This window comes from Oncorhynchus tshawytscha, linkage group LG14 (assembly GCF_018296145.1).
Source record: "Oncorhynchus tshawytscha isolate Ot180627B linkage group LG14, Otsh_v2.0, whole genome shotgun sequence".
In the NCBI taxonomy this organism is placed as follows: domain Eukaryota; kingdom Metazoa; phylum Chordata; class Actinopteri; order Salmoniformes; family Salmonidae; genus Oncorhynchus; species Oncorhynchus tshawytscha.
The window spans coordinates 54,247,735-54,269,908 of record NC_056442.1 but is presented as its reverse complement, the minus strand read 5'-3'; the positions used below and the strand labels follow the sequence as shown (position 1 = coordinate 54,269,908).

At 47.2% G+C, this 22,174-nt stretch overlaps 2 protein-coding genes across 2 annotated transcripts; both read left to right on the top strand.

Moving 5' to 3' along the window:
• The first annotated feature begins 7,566 nt into the window (after positions 1-7,566).
• Positions 7,567-12,177, top strand: LOC112267315 (extracellular calcium-sensing receptor-like). The gene is made up of 7 exons (XM_042296623.1): positions 7,567-7,751; positions 8,328-8,622; positions 9,086-9,375; positions 9,620-9,900; positions 10,014-10,234; positions 10,604-10,949; positions 11,213-12,177. Exons 1-7 carry the CDS (start codon positions 7,681-7,683, stop codon positions 12,127-12,129), a joined length of 2,421 nt encoding a protein of 806 aa, XP_042152557.1. The 5' UTR covers positions 7,567-7,680; the 3' UTR covers positions 12,130-12,177.
• A 2,877-nt stretch (positions 12,178-15,054) lies between these two features.
• On the top strand, positions 15,055-21,961 carry LOC112267497 (extracellular calcium-sensing receptor-like). Its single transcript, XM_042296622.1, has 8 exons — positions 15,055-15,120; positions 16,708-16,811; positions 17,644-17,938; positions 18,901-19,190; positions 19,438-19,718; positions 20,014-20,222; positions 20,477-20,822; positions 21,045-21,961. The coding sequence occupies exons 1-8, from the start codon at positions 15,070-15,072 to the stop codon at positions 21,959-21,961; spliced, it is 2,493 nt and encodes an 830-aa protein (XP_042152556.1). The 5' UTR covers positions 15,055-15,069.
• Positions 21,962-22,174: the final 213 nt, after the last annotated feature.

Below are 22,174 nucleotides of genomic sequence, written 5' to 3'. Positions count from 1 at the left end.
CCCACTTCTGATCAGCTTACCTCGAGAATGTAACGGTCCGAGTGTAGTGGGTGAGGAGTCAGGCGCAGGAAGCAGAGAGTTCAGGGGAGTGCTATTTTAATGCACTGATACAAACGCTGAACATAAGCCAACCCTCACAAAAACACAGGGCGTACTGAACAAACAAATGCCCCAAACAGGGGGACTTAAACCGTCCAGGGAAAACCCACAAAATGGGAAAACACAAAACCCAATAGACGTGCACAAGGAACCCTGCGGGCCGGCTGACTAATAAAGCCTACTACCTAACTCAAAACAGGTGCACACTATCAACACATAAGGAGGGGGAGGAAATAATCAGTAGCAGCTAGTAGGCCGGCGATGACGACCGCCGAGCGCCACCCGAACGGGAAGGGGAGTGTCCTTCGGTCGGAGTCATGACAGTACCCCCCCCTTGACGCGTGGCTCCCTCAGCGCGCCGACACCGGCCTCGAGGTCGACCCGGAGGACGAGGCGCAGGGCGATCCGGATGGAGGCGATGGAAATCCCTCAACATTGACGGATCCAAAATGTCCCTGGTGGGTACCCAGCACCTCTCCTCCGGACCGTACCCCTCCCAGTCCACAAGGTACTGCAGGCCCCTCACCCGGCGTCTCGAGTCCAGAATGGCCCGTATCGTATACGCCGGGGACCCCTCGATGTCCAGAGGGGGAGGAGGGACCTCCAGCACCTCACCGTCCTGTAGGGGACCAGCTACCACCGGCCTGAGGAGAGACACATGAAACGAGGGGTTAATACGATAATAGGAAGGGAGTTGTAATCAATAACACACCTCGTTTATTCTCCTCAGGACTTTGAACGGCCCTACACACTGCGGCCCAAGCTTCCGGCAGGGCACGCGGAGGGGCAGGTTTCGGGTCGAGAGCCAGACCCTGTCCCCTGGTACAAACACGGGGCCTCACTGCGGTGGCGGTCAGCACTCCTTTTCTGCCGTCCACTAGCCTGTTGAAGGGATTCCTGGACGGCCCTCCAGGTTTCTTTGGAGCGCTGCACCCATTCCTCCACCGCAGGAGCCTCGGTCTGGCTCGGATGCCACGGTGCCAGGACCGGCTGGTACCCCAACACACACTGAAAGGGGGACACATTAGTAGAGGAGTGGCGTAATGAGTTCTGGGCCATTTCCGCCCAGGGGATGTATCTCGCCCACTCCCTGGCCGGTCCTGGCAGTACGACCGCAGAAACCTACCCACCTCCTGGTTTACTCTCTCCACCTGCCCATTACTTTCAGGGTGATAACCGGAGGTCAGGCTGACCGAGACCCCCAGACGCTCCATGAACGCCCTCCATACTCGGGACGTGAACTGGGGACCCCGATCAGAAACGATGTCCTCCGGCACCCCGTAGTGCCGGAAGACGTGGGTGAATAATGCCTCCGCAGTCTGTAGGGCCGTTGGGATACCGGGCAACGGGAGGAGACGGCAGGACTTAGAAGGCAGGAAGGTCGGTCAGGAAATCTACGGATAGATGTGACCATGGCCGTTGTGGAACGGGGAGGGGTTGTAACTTCCCTCTAGGAAGGTGCCTAGGAGCCTTACTCTGGGCGCATACCGAACAGGAGGAGACATAAACCTTAACGTCCCTAGCCAAGGTAGGCCACCAATACCTTCCCCGAAGGCTCCCTACTGTCCTCCTCACCCCAGGGTGACCCGAGGAGGGTAGGACGTGAGCCCACCGAATCAGTTGGTCCCGAACACCAAGCGGCACGTACCTCCGCCCCGCCGGACACTGAGGAGGCGCTGGTTCAGCCCGTAACGCCCGCTCGATGTCCGAGTCCACCTCCCATACCACCGGTGCCATCAGCTTTGAGGCCGGAAGGATGGGAGTAGGTTCGGTGGACCTATCCTCCATGTCGTAAAAGCGGGACAGTGCGTCCGCCTTTACGTTCTGGGAGCCCGGTCTATATGATAAAGTGAACCGGAATCGAGTAAAAAACATGGCCCACCTTGCCTGCCGCGGGTTCAGTCTCCTAGCTGCCCGAATATACTCCAGATTCTGGTGGTCGGTCCAGATGAGAAAGGGGTGCTTAGCCCCCTCAAGCCAGTGTCTCCACACCTTCAGGACCCTGACCACCGCTAACAACTCCCGGTCCCCCACATCATAGTTACGCTCCGCTGGGCTGAGCTTACTGAAGAAGAAAGCACAGGGGCGGAGTTTTGGTGGCGTACCCGAGCGCTGTGATAGCACGGCACCCACCCCAGCCTCGGACGCGTCCACCTCCACTATGAATGCTAGAGAGGGGTCCGGATGCGCCAACACGGGTGCATCCGTGAACAGCGCCTTCAACCTGTTGAAAGCTCTGTCCGCCTCCGCTGGCCACTGCAACCGCACCGGGCCCCCCTTTAGCAGTGAGGTAATTGGAGCCGCTACCTGGCCAAAACCCCGGATAAACCTCCGGTAGTAGTTGGAAAAACCCAAAAACCGCTGCACCTCTTTTACCGTGGTTGGAGTCGGCCAATTACGCACGGCCTTACTGCGGTCAGCCTCCATCTCCACCCCGAGGTGGAAATGCGATAACCCAGAAAGGAGACGGCTCGTTTGGAGAACACACACTTCTCAGCCTTGACGTATAGGTCATGCTCCAGCAGTCTACCAAGCACCTTGCGTACCAGAGACACATGCGCGGCGTGAGTGGCTGAGTAGATCAGAATGTCATCGATATAAACAACCACTCCCTGCCCGTGCAGGTCTCTGAGAATATCGTCTACAAAGGATTGAAAAATGGCTGGAGCATTTTTTAACCCATACGGCATGACGCAGTACTCATAGTGGCCCGATGTGGTACTAAATGCGGTTTTCCACTCGAAGCGATTGCCAAATCGGCATACTCGGGGGGAATGCACACTGTGGGACCCTGGTCTGGACTTTCCACCGAGGTGGCACCGACGGAAACTCCCAGACACCTTCCAGAACACTCCTCTGACCACCCCTGGAGAACCCCCTGTCTCCACAAAATTTTAGGATTGTGCCGGGCCAGCCAGGGAATCCCCAACACCACTGGAAACGCAGGCGAATCAATAATATAGAGACTGATACGCTCCCTATGATTCCCCTGCGTTACCATGTCCAGTGGGATTCTGGTCTCCCTGACCACCCCTGACCCTAATGGCCGGCTATCTAGGGAGTGCACGGGAAAGGGAGAATCTATCGGCACAAGCGGAACACCTAATTTAATAGCAAGTCTGCGATCCATAAAGTTCCCAGCTGCGCCTGAATCGACTAGCGCCCTATGCTGGGAAGAGGGGAAAAATTTAAGAAAAAAAATCAAGACAAACATGTGACCAACAGGGGGTTCTGGGTGAGTTTGGTGCTGACTCACCTGGGGTGATCGAGAAATGTTCCGCCTGCCATCTCGACTCCCAGACGGACCCCCAGCACCGATCGGCCGTGTGTCCTCTCCGACCACAGTTGGTGCAGAGGGAGCCTCCTCCTCCGGTACCCCTCGGCAAAGCCCCTCCCAACTCCATCGGAACAGGAGTGGAGGTGCTGGGTGGTGGAACACACAGGACCCTCTCCGAACGCCCGCGGGCCGCCAGCAGATTGTCCAGTCGGATGGACATGTCAATTAGCTCATCCAAGGAAAGAGCGGTGTCCCGACACGCTAGCTCCCTGCGGACGTCCTCCCGGAGACTACACCTGTAGTGGTCGATAAGGGCCCTGTCGTTCCACCCGGATCCTGCTGCCAAGGTACGGAACTCCAACGCGTAATCCTGGGCGCTCCTTTTCTCCTGCCGGAGATGGAATAGTCGTTCTCCCGCCGCTCGGCCATCTGGAGGATGGTCAAACACGGCGCGGAAACGGCGAGAAAACTCGGGGTAGTGCTCCTTCGCTGAGTCTGGGCCATTCCAAACTGCATTTGCCCACTCCAGAGCACGACCCGTAAGGCAGGAAATGAGGACATTCACCCTCTCCGCTCCCGAGGGAGTAGGTCTGACGGTGGCCAGGTACAGTTCTAGCTGGAGTAAGAACCCCTGGCACCCTGCTGCCGTTCCATCATAGACCCTTGGGAGCGTAAGACGGAGGGTGCTGGAGTCGGGAGATGGGGAGTCCTGAGGAGGAGGGGCCGAAGGTGGAGAGAGGAGACCGCTTCTCTCCCATCGGTCCATTCTCTCCATCACCAGATCCATCGCCGTTCCGATCCGATGGAGAACGGTGGTGTGATGTAGAACCCTCTCTTCCATCGATGGGAGGGGAGTGGCTGTTGCTCCTGCTGACTCCATTCCAGGGTGCGGGATTCTGTAACGGTCTGAGTGTAGTGGGTGAGGAGTCAGGCGCAGGAAGCAGAGAGTTCAGGGGAGTGCTATTTTAATGCACTGATACAAACGCTGAACATAAGCCAACCCTCACAAAAACACAGGGCGTACTGAACAAACAAATGCCCCAAACAGGGGGACTGTAACGGTCTGAGTGTAGTGGGTGAGGAGTCAGGCGCAGGAAGCAGAGAGTTCAGGGAGTGCTATTTTAATGCACTGACACAAACGCTGAACATAAGCCAACCCTCACAAAACACAGGGCGTACTGAACAAACAAATGCCCCACACAGGGGACTTAAACCGTCCAGGAAAACCCACAAAATGGGAAAACACAAAACCCAAATAGACGTGCACATAAGTACACCAAACAGACGATCACAATAATTAATCCCGCACAAGGAACCCTGCGGGCCGGCTGACTAATAAAGCCTACTACCTAACTCAAAACAGGTGCACACAATCAACACATAAGGAGGGGGAGGAAATAATCAGTAGCAGCTAGTAGGCCGGCGATGACGACCGCCGAGCGCCACCCGAACGGGAAGGGGAGTGTCCTTCGGTCGGAGTCGTGACAGGGACTTAAACCGTCCAGGGAAAACCCACAAAATGGGAAAACACAAAACCCAATAGACGTGCACATAAGTACACCAAACAGACTATCACAATAATTAATCCCGCACAAGGAACCCTGCGGGCCGGCTGACTAATAAAGCCTACTACCTAACTCAAAACAGGTGCACACAATCAACACATAAGGAGGGGGAGGAAATAATCAGTAGCAGCTAGTAGGCCGGCGATGACGACCGCCGAGCGCCACCCGAACGGGAAGGGGAGTGTCCTTCGGTCGGAGTCGTGACAGAGAACCACGAGAGGGCTAAGGTTGTAGACCTGTACCTCATCAGGGAGGGAGTTAAGGTTTGAGTAGATTACTGAATCTTTGAACCATACCACGTAGTTAAACTCTTAGACTATTGATACCAACAGAATAAGAACAAATCTTTGATACTAATTGGTAATCTGCAGCTAGGAATTCGCTATCATTGAACGCGACGACGACAAACCGCCGAAACATCTATTCTATAATGACATTGCTGAATGTTACTCTGAACTATCAATTCCAAACACGGCAGAGAGAGAGAGGGCGGACAAACTCTCCAACAGAAACATCTATTCTATAATGACATTGCTGAATGTTACTCGGAACTATCAATTCCAAACACGGCAGAGAGAGAGACTCTCCAACAGAAACAACTTTTTCAACAGAGAACCCGACGACACACTGAGCGTAAATATATGTATTGATTGCAATTATTCCCGAATGAGTGGACGTTCATGTGCAAAGGATTAGCATTTAAATTGTTATAATTATCAACTTGTAGTGTCTTATCTCAGTCGACCCCCACTTCCCTTTTGTCCACCAAGCCGCGATACCGGTTTATCCCACTAGGGAATCTTCACTATCATTTCCTTGTAAAAATCTACTCTTTGATTATGCATTTCTGTCAATTACTTAGTTAGTAAATAAAGGATTTAAGACCATTGATGTATGGATGACTCATAGTGAAGACTGGGTTCCTGCAACAAAATTAAAATTACGACGTTTGGAATGAGACTTTTTAAAGAATAATTCATTAATTCGAAGACTAATTGATGATATATTAAAATATCTGAAAGTTATATTAAGAAAAATCTGACTTTGTAATCTGAATGCCTTGTTAACACCTCAGGTTTTATTTTATTTATCTGTTATTTTACCATGTAAGTTGACTGAGAACACATTCTCATTTGCAGCAACGACCTGGGGAATAGTTACAGTGGAGAGGAGGGGGGATGAATGAGCAAATTGTAAACTGGGGATTATTAGGTGACCGTGATGGTTTGAGGGCCAGATTGGGAATTTAGCCAGGACACCGGGGTTAACACCCCTACTCTTACGATAAGTGCCATGGGATCTTTAATGACCTCAGAGAGTCAGGACACCCATTTAACGTCCCATCTGAAAAATGGCACCCTACACAGGGCAGTGTCCCCAATCACTGCCCTGGGGCATTGGGATATATATTTTTTAGACCAGAGGAAAGAGTGCCTCCTACTGGCCCTTCAGATAAAAACATGTAGACCTCTACAAGTCTGGTTCATCCTTGGGAGCAATTTCCAAACTCCTAAAGGTACCACGTTCATCTGTACAAACAATAGTACGCAAGTATAAACACCATGGGACCATGCAAGCGTCATACCGCTCAGGAAGAAGACACCTTCTGTCCTAGAGATTAGCGTGCTTTGGTGCGAAAAGTGCAAATCAATCCCAGAACAACAGCAAAGGTCGTTGTGAAGATGCTGGAGGAAACAGTTACAAAAGTATCTATATCCACAGTAAAACGAGTCCTATATCGACATAACCTGAAAGACCGCCATAAAACTGCACATGCGGAAAAGGACGAGGCTTGCAAGCCGAAGAACACCATCCCATCCGTGAAGCACGGGGGTGGCAGCATCATGTTGTGGGGTTGCTTTGCTGCAGGAGGGACTGGTGCACTTCACAAAATAGACGGCATCATGAGAAGAGAATTATGTAGCTATATTGAAGCAACATCTCAAGACATCAGTCAGGAAGTTAAAGCTTGGTCGGAAATGGGTCTTCCAAATGGACAGTGACACCAAGCATACTTTCAAAGTTGTGGCTAAATTGGCTTGAGGACAACAAAGTCAAGGTATTGGAGTGGCCATCACAAAGCCCTGACCTCTCATGCTCATTGAGATTTAAAATCTATTTTTCAAGAGTGTCCTGGCAAAGATAGGCAGCACCAAGTCATTACAAAAATGACAGAGAAACAACATGAAAAACTACAAGTAATCTAGGTAAAACCATAGAATTCACAATATAAGAGAGGCTCATGGTTATTGTGTATCTAATGTATGTTTATGTCTATCTAAACCATTACAGTCAACGTAGTTCTGATACTGGTGCATCTCTATAGCTGAAAGAAGCAGGACCTGACTGGGTGAGCAGATCAGCCTCTAGCCCCTCCCTCCTTGGCATGGCCATACCCACAGTGTGGCCCCCAGAGGAATCCACACAGAGGTACGTACGGTGGGTATTTAACCCAGACAAGAGAGGTATCCTGACCTATGTGGTTCTGTGTGGCGCTGTATTACTCCATACCTACACATCAGGGGAATGAGGCTCTCTCCGGCTCCTACTCTGGATTCAAGTCTGGCTGGTAGTCTGGTTCTACTACATCTAGCTGTGGTGACTGGTGGGTTTGCCTTGTTCGCGTCTGCCTCTATCTCTGCCTCTGGGCTGGAGTCTGTCAGATGCAGGCTCCAAGGCACCCCTCGTCCTCCGGCGTTCTCCCAGGACGGGGACTTTGTCATCGGGGGTGTTTTCTCCATGCACTACTACATGCACACTGTGGATCACAGCTACACCAGCCTGCCTGAGCCCCTGCAGTGCACAGGGAGGTCAGTGAGCGCAAGAGGGAACAGGGGACAGGACTGTGGCTGTGTGGGTAGACAGATGAATTGTGTTTTAAAAACAGAGAAACAGTGTGTTGAATGCCCGGCAAACGGTGTGTTTAAAGTCCGATAAACAGTGTGTTTAATGACAGAGAGACAGTGTTTAAAGACAGATAAACAGTGTGTTTAAAGACAGATAAACAGTGTGTTTAAAGACAGATAAACAGTGTGTTTAAAGACAGAGAGACAGTGTTTAAAGACAGATAAACAGTGTGTTTAAAGACAGATAAACAGTGTGTTTAAAGACAGATAAACAGTGTTTACAGACAGATAAACAGTGTTTTTAAAGACCATAATCAGTGTGTCTGTGTCTGAGAGAGTAGGTAAAGACTACTGTTACAGAGGATCACATTTTCAAATGCAGGCTATACTACAGTGTCCTCAATTACAGACAACAAAAGTGTAGGCATATAGACGGTGTGGCAAATAATACTAGAGATTAGGCTGTTTGCCATGGTAACATTATATAGTCTAGTTCATCATTCATCAAGAGGTGCTCACTGACCCATCATCTATTTACAGTATGGATTCCCGTGAGTTGCGCTTCTCACGCGCCATGATCTTCGCAGTTGAGGAGATAAACAACAGTTCAGACCTTCTACCGGGTGTCACACTTGGTTATCAAGTGCACGACTCATGCAACTCGGTCCCTATGGCCGTAAAAGTTGCCTTCCAGCTGGCTAACGGCCTGGACCCCATGTTTGATACCGGAGAACAGTGCTCGGGGTCGGCTACAGTGACAGCTATCGTGGGCGAATCTGCCTCCTCGCCAACCATCAGCATGTTGCGCATCATAAGCCCTTTCGGCATTCCTCAGGTAACTCCTGTGAAAATAAATCATTCAGCTTAATTTAATTTAATGAATTCCAAGAGTTTACTCTCTTTCAGGAATGAGTTCAACTTTTAAATTACCGTATTTCAACTGTATTCTCCTCTCTTTCAGGAATATACATTTCTGTATGAAATTATGTGGAGAAAGGCATTTGAACATAGACTGAGGAATATGAGTCTGGAGAAGTTCTGTAGGCATTAAAACATGATCTGAGGACTATATTTCATAGGCTCAGTTTTTTTGGGAGGCAAGGGATTGGTGTCACACTTTTGTGTATCCTTACCATTCTGACCCAATGAAAAACAATGAGTTGGCTTATTATTATTAATGTCTCCCTAACATCAAACTACATAGCAAAATAAAAAAAGCAGGAAGTAGCCAATACATTAGAGTTGTGAGGGCGACATGATGATCTTTCTCATGTTTTCGACTGTCTGTTTTTACCAAGGTGAGCCACTATTCCACCTGTGCGTGTCTGAGTGATAAGAAACAGTATCCAACCTTCTTCAGAACCATCCCCAGTGATCAGTTCCAGGCTGCCGCTCTGGCCCACCTCATCAGGCACTTCGGCTGGACCTGGATTGGGGCGGTCCGTTCCGACTCTGACTACGGTAATAACGGGATGGCTGCTTTCCTGCAGGCAGCACAAGAGGAAGGTATCTGTGTGGAGTATTCTGAAGCCTTCTCCCTTACCAACCCACTCAGTAGAGTGCAACGGGTGGCTGACATGATCCGCAGGTGATCCATGATTACTGGTGAACTTTTCATTCACACAAAAGCAAGACCATATTTATAAAAAATACTATTGTTTTTAATTTCTCTCTTCTCCCAAAGCTGATCTGTGAGACCAACATGATTTGCATATCTTAAGCATGTCAAAAGTGTTGATTAATACTAATGTTCAGTTCACTTCACTGAGACATTCCAATGAATGACAAACATGACCAGCAGATTAAGCATATGATACAATCATGTTCCCCAGCTCCACAGCCCAGGTGGTGGTTGCATTTGTATCCGCTTGGGACATGAGAATCCTGCTGAGGGAGATGGAACGCCTGCCCTCTCCGCCCCGCCAGTGGATCGGGAGTGAGGCCTGGGTCACTGACCCAGATTTGCTGCGTTTCGGCCTGTGTGCCGGGGCCATCGGATTTGGCATCCAACGCTCTGTCATCCCCGGCCTCAGGGACTTCCTCCTGGACCTCTCCCAACAGAAGGTGTCCAACTCTCCCCTGCTCACTGAGTTCTGGGAGGGAGCCTTTGGCTGTAGGCTGAGGATAGGTATCTATATATCTATCTATCTATCTGTCTGTCTGTCTGTCCGTCCGTCTGTCTGTTGGTCTGTTGGTCTCTTGGTATCTCTCTCTGTCTGTCTGTAGGGACCTCTACAGGTGTTGGGGTTGAGGAGAAGGTGTGTGATGGCAGTGAGGATATACAGCAGCTACAGACCCCCTACACAGATACATCCCAGCTGCGTGTCACTAACATGGTGTATAAAGCTGTTTATGCCATAGCACACGCCATTCACAGCATCGTTTGTGAAGAGAGAGAAAACTCCACTGTGAACTGTGACAAAAACCTTATTGTGAAGCCAACACAGGTGAATAACAAGTCTGTAGTATCATTTCCTGGTGAATATGTTTATTTATACTATATGTATGAAGGCCTAGGAGTTCTCATTATACTTTACAACTTCTTCTGAAGTAACACATCTGATAAAAATGAGTTGAATGAATTTTCTGTTTCTCTCTCTCCATCTATCATCCCTTCTCTCCATTTCTCTCTTTCCATCTTTCTTCCCCTTTCTCCATCTCTCATCTCTCTCTTCCCCTCTGTCCATCTATCTCTCCATCTCTCATCCCTTCTCTCATCTCTCTCTTCCCTTATCTCCATCTCTCTTCACCTCTCTCCTTCTCTCTCGTCCCTTCTCTCTCTCTCTCTCTCTCTCTCTTCCCCTTCCAACCCCCAGGTCCTGGAGAGATTGAGGAGGGTGAACTTCTCTCGTAACGGGTACCAGGTGTCTTTCGATGCCAACGGGGACCCAGTGGCCACCTATGAGCTGGTCAACTGGCAGAGACGGAAGAGTGGGAAGATGGAGTTTGTGACAGTGGGGCGCTATGATGCGTCCCTGCCTCCTGACCAGAGGCTTGACATCGACAGGGAAATCACCTGGGTAAAGAACAGTACACAAGTACCTGTGTCAGTGTGCAGTGAGAGCTGTCCCCCAGGCACTCGTAAGGCTGTACAGAAAGGAAGGCCTGTATGCTGTTATGACTGTATCCAATGTGCAGAGGGAGAGATCAGTAATAACACAGGTAGGACTATAGGAACAGTTGGCAAAAATGTGTTGTAAATTCTATCACTGTAAAGTAGTGGTTTATTCCTATTACTTTCACGACAAAGGTAGTATCTGTCAATCATGTTCCTGTTCATATTATCACATGTAAGCTGCACATTAATTCAACATTCTTTATTGTAAACTGACAAAGTGCATCATTGTGGGACATGTATTTGTAAATAAATAAAACCTGAATCTATTATTATTGACCTTTGATATCTGTTGTTTTGTCCTGGTCAGATTCTTCAGACTGTCTGATCTGTCCCGAAGAGTACTGGCCCAACGCTGAGAGAGACCGCTGTATCCTTAAGTTTGTGGAGTTCCTGTCCTTCCACGAGGTCCTTGGAATCATCCTGACCGCCTGCTCTGTGGGCGGGGCTTGTCTGGCCATCGCCACGGCAACTGTCTTCTACCGACACCGAACGTCTGCCATTGTCAGGGCCAACAACTCTGAGCTGAGCTTCCTGCTGCTCTTCTCCTTGACTCTGTGTTTTCTGTGTTCTCTTACTTTCATTGGCCGGCCCTCTGAATGGTCCTGTATGCTGCGTCACACAGCGTTTGGGATCACCTTCGTCCTCTGCATCTCTTGTGTTCTGGGGAAAACAATAGTGGTGTTGATGGCCTTCAGGGCTACACTCCCAGCCAGTAATGTCATGAAATGGTTTGGTCCTCCACAGCAGAGATTGACAGTAGTGTCCTTCACGTTTGTCCAGGCTATGATATGCACTCTGTGGTTGGTCCTGTCCCCTCCCTTCCCCATTAAAAACCTCACTACCTACAAGGAAAAGATCATTCTAGAGTGTGATGTGGGTTCAGCTATTGGTTTCTGGGCTGTGTTGGGCTATATAGGACTCCTGTCTCTCTTGTGCTTTGTGCTGGCTTTTCTGGCTCGGAAGCTGCCGGATAACTTCAATGAGGCCAAATTCATCACCTTCAGCATGCTCATATTCTGTGCAGTCTGGATCACCTTTATCCCAGCTTATGTCAGCTCTCCTGGGAAGTTGACTGTAGCTGTGGAGATCTTTGCCATCATCACCTCTAGCTTTGGGTTGTTCTTTCTATTATTTGTTCCTAAATGCTTTATTATTCTGTTCAGGCCGGAGAAGAACACCAAGAAACACCTCATGGAGAAGACATCCAATGATAAACGTTATTAAGAAACGATTGAGGGAGATTAACATTGTAACGTTCAGTTATATGGTTTATTATACAGTTAGGTAGAACTACTCTGACAGAGATGAACAACATTTTAGCAGCTAATCATTGGTAACATTGTAACTGGTAACATGACAGGTTCACATTAGATATTCCAATGGTAAGTTAGATTGTTCAAATCCAGAGTGTTAAAATCTGATTTGACCTGCTACATGATGTGATTAGCAGTAGTCTACAGAGTGGAACCACTTCCATGTTGTTGGAGAAAAGCTTTAACCTATATGAATTGATATAACATTGAAGTGAGTGTGTTCAATTCATATTGTAACTCATCATATTATGTATTATAATAATATAATAAACAATTTCATACACAGTTGAAATCGGAAGTTTGCATACACTTAGGTTGTAGTCATTAAATCTCCACAATTTTCTTGTTAACCAATTCAAGTCTTTTAGGACATCTACTTTGACGCAAGTCATTTTTCCAACTGTTGTTTACAGACTGATTATTTCACTTATAATTCACTGTTTCACACTTCAAGTGGATGAGAAGATAACAAACTAAGTTGACTGTGCTTTTAAACAGCATGGACAATTCCAGAAATATATGCCATGGCTTTAGAAGATTCTGATTGACATCATTTGAGTCAATTGGAGGTGTACCTGTGGATGTATTTCAGGGCCTACCTTCAAACTCAGTGCCTCTTTGCTTGACATTATGGTAAAATCAATTGAAATTGGCCAGGACTTCAGAAAAACAATTGTAGACCTCCACAGTCTGGTTCATCCTTGGGAGCAATTTCCAAATATCTGAAGGTACCATGTTCATCTGTACAAACAATAGTACTGTCACGCCCTGACCATAGAGAGCCCTTGTTTCTCTATGGTGTAGTAGGTCAGGGCGTGACTACGTGTTATTCTAGTTTATCATTTCTATGTTGTGTTCTAGTTTATATTTTGTTGTTGGTGTTTTGTATAATTCCCAATTAGAGGCAGCTGGTAATCTTTGTCTCTATTTGGGGATCATATTTAAGTAGACATTTTTCCCACCTGTGTTTGTGGGATATTATTTTGTGTTTGTGCATGTGTACCACGTAGTCCTATACCGTTGTTCGTTAATTTGATTTCTTGGTTTTGGCTTAAGTTTCACATTGGAATAAATATGTGGAACTCAAAATCCGCTGCGCCTTGGTCCCGTTCTTACGACACCTGTGACAGAATAACCCACCAAAAGAGGACCAAGCAGCGTTTCCACGGGGTAAAGGAGTTTTGGACATGGGAAGGAGTGATGGGTGGATGCGAGACCCTCCCTCGGCCGGCAGACGGAAGGTAATAATGGAGGACAGCGACGACGACAGGGTTCACGTCCACCGAAAGCCCACGGACAACCCCAAGATTTTTTGGGGTGGGGGCACAAGGGGTGGCCGGCTGAAATGCGTGAAGAGCCAGAGCACATGGAGCAGGCGATAGAGATGTGGTCAGTCGACCCAAGGAGAGTGCCAGAGCCCGCATGGGAGTTGATGGAACAGTGTGAGGAAGGATACCGGAGAATGGAGTTGGCTAAGAGTATGCGGCAGCGCCAGAATGGAGTTGGCTAGGAGTATGTGGCAGATCAAGCGTGCTGAAGAGCGGGTCCTCAGTCCGGTGCCATATGTGACGGCTCCATGCAGCACATCTCCAGTGCGCCTCCTCAGCCCGGTATGTCCTGTGCCAGTTCCTCGCACTCGTCATGAGGAGCGTGTCGTCAGTCCGCTGCTAAAGAAACCCCAAGATTCTTTTGGGGAGGGCACATGGAGCTGGCGGTCGAGCAGCGGAGAGTGCCAGAGCCTGTTTGGGAGTCGGAGGAGGAATTCAATGAAAGATTCCGGAGAGAGGTGGTAGCAATGAGAATGCTGCCGTACAGGCATGCTGAAGAGAGTGACACCAGTCTGGTGCCATCTGCACCGGTTTCACTCATCTGGCCTCCAGTGCGCCTTCCCAGTCCGGTACGTCCTGTGCTCGCTCCCCTCACTCTCCCTGAAGTGCGTGTCACCAGTCCGGTGCCACCTGTACCGGCTCCACTCACTAGGCCTCCGGCAACGGTTCACAGTCCAGAGCTTCCGGGCACCTTTGGGGGGGTTACTGTCACGCCCTGACCATAGAGAGCCCTTCTTTCTCTATGGTGTAGTAGGTTAGGGCGTGACTAGGGGTTATTCTACTTTATAATTTCTATGTTGTGTTCTAGTTTATATTTTCTATGTTGGAGTTTTGTATGATTTCCAATTAGTGGCAGCTGGTAAACATTGTCTCTAATTGGGGATCATATTTAAGTATATATTTTTCCCACCTGTGTTTGTGGAATATTATTTTGTGATTGTACATGTGTACCACGTAGTCACGTTCCGTTGTTTGTTTATTTGATTTCTTGTTATTTGCTTAAGTTTCACTTTGGAATAAATATGTGGAACTCAATATGCGCTGCGCCTTGGTGGCGTTCTTACGACAACCGTGACAAGTACGCAGTATAAACACCATGGGACAACGCAGGAGTCATACCGCTCAGTAAGAAGACCCGTTCTGTCTCCTAGAGATTAACGTACTTTGGTGCGAAAAGTGCAAATCAATCCTAGAACAACAACAAAGGACCTTGTGAAGATGCTGGGAAAACAGGTACGAAAGTATTTATATCCACAGTAAAACGAGTCCTATATTGACATGACCTGAAAGGCCGCTCAGCAAGGAAGAAGCCACTGCTCCACAACCACCATAACAATGCCAGACTACTGTTTTCAACTGCACATGGGGACAAAGTGACCATGGTTATGTTTGGAGGAAATAGGAGGAGGCCTGCAAGCGAAAATAAAACCATCCTAACCGTGAAGCACGGGGGTGGCAGCATCATGTTGTGGGGTTGCTTTACTGCAGGAGGGACTGGTGCACTTCACAAAATAGATGGCGTCATGAGGCGAGAAAATTACGTGGATATATTGAAGCAACATCTCAAGACATCGGTCGGGAAGTTAAAGCTTGGTCGCAAATGGGTCTTCCAAATGGACAGTGTCACCAAGCATACTTCCAAAGCTGTGACAAAAATGGCCTATGGACAACAAAGTCAAGGTATTGGAGAGGCCATCACATAGCCCTGATCTCAATGCATTAGAAAATTTTGGGGGCAGAACTGAAAAAGCGTATGTGGGCGAGGAGGCCGACAAACCTGACTCAGTTACACAGCTCTGTCAGGAGGAATGGGCCAAAATTCACCCAACTTATTGTGGGAAGCTTGTGGAAGGCTACTCAAAACGTTTGACCCAAGTTAAACAATTTAAAGGCAATGCTACCAAATATTAATTGAGTGTATGTATAATTCTGACCCACTGAGGATGTGATGATAGATATTAAAGCTGAAATAAATAATTTTCTCTACTATTAATCTGACTTTTCACTTTCTTAAAATAAAGTGGTGATCCTAACTGACCTAAGAAAGGGAATTTTTACTTGGAATAAATGTCAGGAATTTTGAAAAACTGAGTTTAAATGTATTTGGCTAAGGTGAATGTAAACTTCTGACTTCAACTGTAAGTGAGGCAATGGGCCAAGAGTACTAGACTGTAGGGGAAATATAAGAGAGGAAGCTTACCAAGAGGACTAGACTGTATTGGAAATATAAGAGAGGAAGCGTACCAAGAGGACTAGACTTTTGAATAAATACTGTGTACTGCCAGCGTGCCAAGAAGACTAGACTGTAGGGGAAATATAAGAGAGGAAGCGTACCAAGAGGACTAGACTTTTGAATAAATACTGTGTACTGCCAGCGTACCAAGAAGACTAGACTGTAGGGGAAATACTGTGTACTGCCAGCGTTCCACGAGGACTAGACTGTAGATGAAGTACTGTGAAGAGCCAGCTTGCAAAGACGACTAGGCTGTAGAGGAAATATAAGAGAAGCAGTGTGCCAAATGGACTAAATTCTAGGGGAAATATCTTGTAGATCCAGTGTGCCAAGCGGACTAGACTGAAGAGGAATAACTGTGTAGAGCTAGCATACCAAAAACACAAGACAGTTGGGGAAATACTGTGCAGAGCCAGCATGCCAAGAGGACTAGATACTAAGGGAAATATAAGAGAGGCTCATGGTTATTGTGTATCTAATGTATGTTTATGTCTATCTAAACCATTACAGTCAACGTAGTTCTGATACTGGTGCATACACTCTCTATAGCTGAAAGAAGCAAGACCTGACTGAGTGAGCAGAGCAGCTTCTAGCCCCTCCCTCCTTGGCATGGCCATACCCACAGTGTGGCCCCCAGAGGAATCCCCACAGAGGTATGGTGGGTATTTAACCCAGAGTAGAGAGGTAACCTGACCTATATGGGTCTGTGTGGCGTTGTATTACTCCATACCTTCTACATATCAGGGGAATGAGGCTCTCTCCGTCTCCTGCTCTGGATCCAAGTCTGGCTGGTAGTCTGGTTCTACTACATCTAGCTGTGGTGGCTGGTGGGTTTGCCTTGCTCTCGTATACCTCTGTCTCTGCCTCTGGGCTGGAGTCTGTCAGATGCAGGCTCCAAGGCACCCCTCGTCCTCCGGCGTTCTCCCAGGACGGGGACTTTGTCATCGGGGGTGTGTTCTCCATCCACAACTACATGCACACTGTGGATCACAGCTACACCAGCCTGCCTGAGCCCTTGCAGTGCACAGGGAGGTCAGTGAGCGCAAGAGGGAACAGGGGTCAGGACTGTGGCTGTGTGGGGAGAGAGATACATTGTGTTTTAAAGACATGGAGACAGTGTGTTTAGAGACAGATAAATTGTGTTTTAAAGACAGATGAACAGTGTTTAAAGACAGGTAAACAGTGTTTTAAAGACAGATAACCATTGTTTATAAGACAGATAAACAGTGTTTTTAAGACAGATAAAAAGTGTGTTTGTATCTGAGAGAGTAGATAAAGCCTACTGTTACAAAGTGTCAAATTTTCAAATGAAGGCTATTGTCAGGACTTCCACCGAAGTTGGCTCCCCTGCTTGTTCGGGCAGTGCTCGTGTCACCATCCTACTAGCCCGCCACCGATCCCTTTTTCGTTTGTCTGTTTGTTTTGTCTTATTAGTTTCACCTGTGTTTCTGTTGTTTGGTTTGATGAGCTTCCCTATATTTAGTAGGTGGACCCGCCCTTGTTTTCTGCGAGATTGTCTTTATGTTATTTTAGGTGGATTTATTTTCTTAACTTGGCACCCTGTGTTTTTTGGATGTCACGTTGTATGTCCGCGCCCTGTATTGTTGGGCTTATCATTTTGTGTGCCGAAGTAAAGAGCACTTTACCCCAGTGGAACTCTCTGTGTCTGATTCCTTCACCCACCTAGTCCCCGTGACAGCTATACTACAATGTCCTCAATTACCGATATCAATAGTGTAGGCATGTAAACAGTGAGGAAAATAAGGCTAGATATGAAGATGTTTGCCCTCGTATAACCATATATTCTATCGGCTAGTTTACCATTTAGTCAAGAAGTGCTCACTCACCTACCTTCTATTTACAGTTTGGATACTCGTGAGTTGCGTTTCTCGCGCGCCATGGTCTTCGCAGTTGAGGAGATAAACAACAGTTCAGACCTTCTACCCGGTGTCACACTTGGTTATCAAGTGCACGACTCGTGCACCTCGGTCCCCATGGCCATGAATGTGGCCTTCCAACTGGCTAACGGCCTGGACCCCATGTTTGATACCGGAGAACAGTGCTCAGGGTCGGCTACAGTGACAGCTATCGTGGGCGAGTCTGGCTCCACGCCAACCATCAGCATGTTGCGCATCATCGGCCCTTTCGGCATTCCTCAGGTAACTCCTGTGAAAATAAATCATTCAGCTTCTTTTAATTTACTGTATTCCTAATGTATATTCTCCTCTCTTTCAGGAATGAGTTCTACTTTTATTAATTTACCATATTCCAACTGTATTCTCCTCTCTTTCAGGAATGAGTTCTACTTTTATTAATTCACCGTATTCCAACTGTATTCTCCTCTCTTTCAGGAATGAATTCTACTTTTATTAATTTACTGTATTTCAACTGTATTCTCCTCTCTTTCAGGAATGAGTTCTACTTTTATGAATTTACCGTATTCCAACTGTATTCTCCTCTCTTTCAGGAATGAGTTCTACTTTTATTAATTCACCGTATTCCAACTGTATTCTCCTCTCTTTCAGGAATGAGTTCTACTTTTATGAATTTACCGTATTCCAACTGTATTCTCCTCTCTTTCAGGAATGAGTTCTACTTTTATGAATTTACCGTATTCCAACTGTATTCTCCTCTCTTTCAGGAATGAGTTCTACTTTTATTAATTTACCGTATTCCAACTGTATTCTCCTCTCTTTCAGGAATATACATTTCTTTGTGAAATTATGTAGAGAAATGCATTTGAACATAGACTGAGAACTATGAGTCTGGAGAACATCTAGAGGCATTAAAACATGATCTGAGGATTATCTTTCATAGGCTAGGTTGTTATGGGAGACCAGGGATTAGTTTCACACCTTTTACTCATGTTTTTCACAACACCAGTATGTCTTATAATACTATTATCAATATGAATAGAACGACCAAGACAGAAACGTGTAGAAATATGTATCCTTTTCAATCTGGCCCAATGAAAAACAATACATTGGCTTATTATCATTAATGTCTCCCTAACCTCATACCAAACATCTAAAGAAAAAAAGCAGAAAGTAGCCAATAACTGAGACGCGTTTGGCCGACATGATGATCTTTCTCATGTTTTCGACTGTCTGTTTTTAACTAGGTGAGCCACTTTTCCACCTGTGCGTGTCTGAGTGATAAGAAACAGTATCCAACCTTCTTCAGAACCATCCCCAGTGATCAGTTCCAGGCTGCCGCTCTGGCCCACCTCATCAGGCACTTCGGCTGGACCTGGATTGGGGCGGTCCGTTCCGACTCTGACTACGGTAATAACGGGATGGCTGCTTTCCTACAGGCAGCACAAGAGGAGGGTATCTGTGTGGAGTATTCTGAAGCCTTCTCCCTTACCAACCCACTCAGCAGAGTGCAACGGGTGGCCGACGTGATCCGCAGGTGATCCGTGATTACTGGTGAACTTTTCATTCACACAAATGCAAGACCATATTTATAAAAGAAATACTATTGTTATTCATTTCTCTCTTTTCCCGAAGCTGATCTGTGAGACCAACATGATTTGCATATCTTAAGCATGTCAAAAGTGTTGATTAATACTAATGTTCATGTTCACTTCACTGAGACATTCCAATGAATGACAAACATGACCAGCATATTAAGCATATGATATAATCATGTTCCCCAGCTCCACAGCCAGGGTGGTGGTTGCATTCACAGCCATTGGGGAAATGAGGATCCTGCTGGAGGAGATGGAACGCCTGCCCTCTCCACCCCGCCAGTGGATCGGGACTGAGTCCTGGGTCACTGACCCAGATATGCTGCGCTTCGGCCTGTGTGCCGGGGCCATCGGATTTGGCATCCAACGCTCTGTCATCCCCGGTCTTAGGGACTTCCTCCTGGACCTCTCCCCACAGAAGGTGTCCAACTCTCCCCTGCTGACTGAGTTCTGGGAGGGAGCCTTTGACTGTAGGCTGGGGACAGGTATCTATCTATCTATCTATCTATCTATCTATCTATCTATCTATCTATCTATCTATCTATCTATCTGTCTATCCATCTGTCTGTCTGTCTGTCTGTCTGTCTGTCTGTCTGTCTGTCTGTCTGTCTGTCTGTCTGTCTGTCTGTCTGTCTCTCTCTCTCTCTCTCTCTCTCTCTCTCTCTCTCTCTCTCTCTCTCTCTCTCTCTCTCTCTCTCTCTCTCTCTCTCTCTCTCTCTCTCTCTCTCTCTCTCTCTCTCTCTCTGTCTGTAGGGACCTCTACAGGTGTTGGGGTTGAGGAGAAGGTGTGTGATGGCAGTGAGGATATACAGCAGCTACAGACCCCCTACACAGATACATCCCAGCTGCGTGTCACTAACATGGTGTATAAAGCTGTTTATGCCATAGCACACGCCATCCACAGCATTGTTTGTGAAGAGAGAGAAAACTCCACTGTGAACTGTGACAAAAACCTTAATGTGAAGCCAACACAGGTGAATGACAAGTCTGTAGTATCATTTCCTGATAAATATGTTTATTTATACTATATGTATGAAGGCCTAGGAGTTCTCATTATACTTTACAACTTGTTCTGAAGTACTGCATCTGATAAATATATGAGGTGAATTAATGTTCTGTTTCTCTCTCTCTCTCCCTCACTCCATCTCTCTCTTCCCTTCTGACCATCTCTCTTCTCACCTCTCCATCTCTCTCGTCCCCTCTCTCCCATGCCCTTTCAAACCCCCAGGTCCTGGAGAGATTGAGGAGGGTGAACTTCTCTCGTAACGGGTACCAGGTGTCTTTCGATGCCAATGGGGACCCAGTGGCCACCTATGAGCTGGTCAACTGGCAGATACGGGAAAGTGGGAAGATGGAGTTTGTGACAGTGGGGCTCTATGATGCGTCCCTGCCTCCTGACCAGAGGTTTGACATCAACAGGGAAATCACCTGGGTAAAGAACAGTACGCTAGTACCTGTGTCAGTGTGCAGTGAGAGCTGTCCCCCAGGCACTCGTAAGGCTGTACAGAAAGGGAAGCCTGTATGCTGTTATGACTGTATCCAATGTGCAGAGGGAGAGATCAGTAATAACACAGGTAGGATGATAGGAATAGTGGTTTATTCATTTTACCAGCACTACAAAGGTAGTGTCTGTCAATCATGTTCCTTTTCTTATTATCTTATGTAAGCAGCACATTAATTAAACATTCTTTATTGTAAACTGACAAAGTGCAGCATTGTGGGACATGTATTTGTAAAAAATTAGACCTGAATCTATTATCATTAACATTTGATGTCTGTTGTTTTGTCCTGGTCAGATTCTTCAGACTGTCTGATCTGTCCCGAGGAGTACTGGCCCAACGCTGAGAGAGACCTCTGTATCCTTAAGCCTGTGGAGTTCCTGTCCTTCTACGAGGTCCTCGGAATCATCTTGACCGCCTGCTCTGTGGGCGGGGCTTGTCTGGCCATCGCCACTGCAACAGTCTTCTACCACCATCGAACTTCGGCCATTGTCAGGGCCAACAACTCTGAGCTGAGCTTCCTGCTGCTCTTCTCCTTGGCTCTGTGTTTTCTGTGTTCTCTTACTTTCATTGGCCGGCCCTCTGAATGGTCCTGTATGCTGCGTCACACAGCGTTTGGGATCACCTTCGTTCTCTGCATCTCTTGTGTTCTGGGGAAAACAATAGTGGTGTTGATGGCCTTCAGGGCTACGCTTCCAGGCAGTAATGTCATGAAATGGTTTGGTCCTCCACAGCAGAGATTGACTGTAGTGTCCTTCACGTTTGTCCAGGCTTTGATATGCACTCTGTGGTTGGTCCTGTCCCCTCCCTTCCCCATTAAAAACCTCACTACCTACAAGGAAAAGATCATTCTAGAGTGTAATGTGGGTTCAGCTATTGGTTTCTGGGCTGTGTTGGGCTATATAGGACTCCTGTCTCTCTTGTGCTTTGTGCTGGCTTTTCTGGCTCGGAAGCTGCCTGATAACTTCAATGAGGCCAAATTCATCACCTTCAGCATGCTCATATTCTGTGCTGTCTGGATCACCTTTATCCCAGCTTATGTCAGCTCTCCTGGGAAGTTCACTGTAGCTGTGGAGATCTTTGCCATCATCACCTCTAGCTTTGGGTTGTTCTTTCTATTATTTGTTCCTAAATGCTTTATTATTCTGTTCCGGCCAGAGAAGAACACCAAGAAACACCTTATGGAGAAGACATCCAATGATATACGTCATTAAGAAATGATTGAGTGGAAAAAACATTGTAACGTTCAGTTATATGGTTTATTATACAGTTAGGTAGAACTACTCTGACAGAGATAAACAACAATTTAGCAGATGATCATTGGTAACATTGTAACTGGTAACATGACACAGGTTCACATTAGATATTCCAATGTTATGAGAGATTGTTCAAATCTAGAGTGTTAAAATCTGATTTGACCTGCTACA

What these genes read in the sequence shown, in the direction of transcription:
- LOC112267315 (XM_042296623.1), top strand. Translation starts at nt 7,681, where the DNA reads ATGCACTACTACATGCACACTGTGGATCACAGCTACACCAGCCTGCCT. An exon ending in CCCCTGCAGTGCACAGGGAG is followed by an intron (nt 7,752 to 8,327) that starts GTCAGTGAGCGC and finishes ATCTATTTACAG; the next exon opens with TATGGATTCCCGTGAGTTGC. An exon ending in TTATTGTGAAGCCAACACAG is followed by an intron (nt 10,235 to 10,603) that starts GTGAATAACAAG and finishes TCCAACCCCCAG; the next exon opens with GTCCTGGAGAGATTGAGGAG.
- LOC112267497 (XM_042296622.1), top strand. Translation starts at nt 15,070, where the DNA reads ATGAGGCGAGAAAATTACGTGGATATATTGAAGCAACATCTCAAGACA. An exon ending in AGCAACATCTCAAGACATCG is followed by an intron (nt 15,121 to 16,707) that starts GTCGGGAAGTTA and finishes GCGTTCTCCCAG; the next exon opens with GACGGGGACTTTGTCATCGG. An exon ending in CCCTTGCAGTGCACAGGGAG is followed by an intron (nt 16,812 to 17,643) that starts GTCAGTGAGCGC and finishes TTCTATTTACAG; the next exon opens with TTTGGATACTCGTGAGTTGC.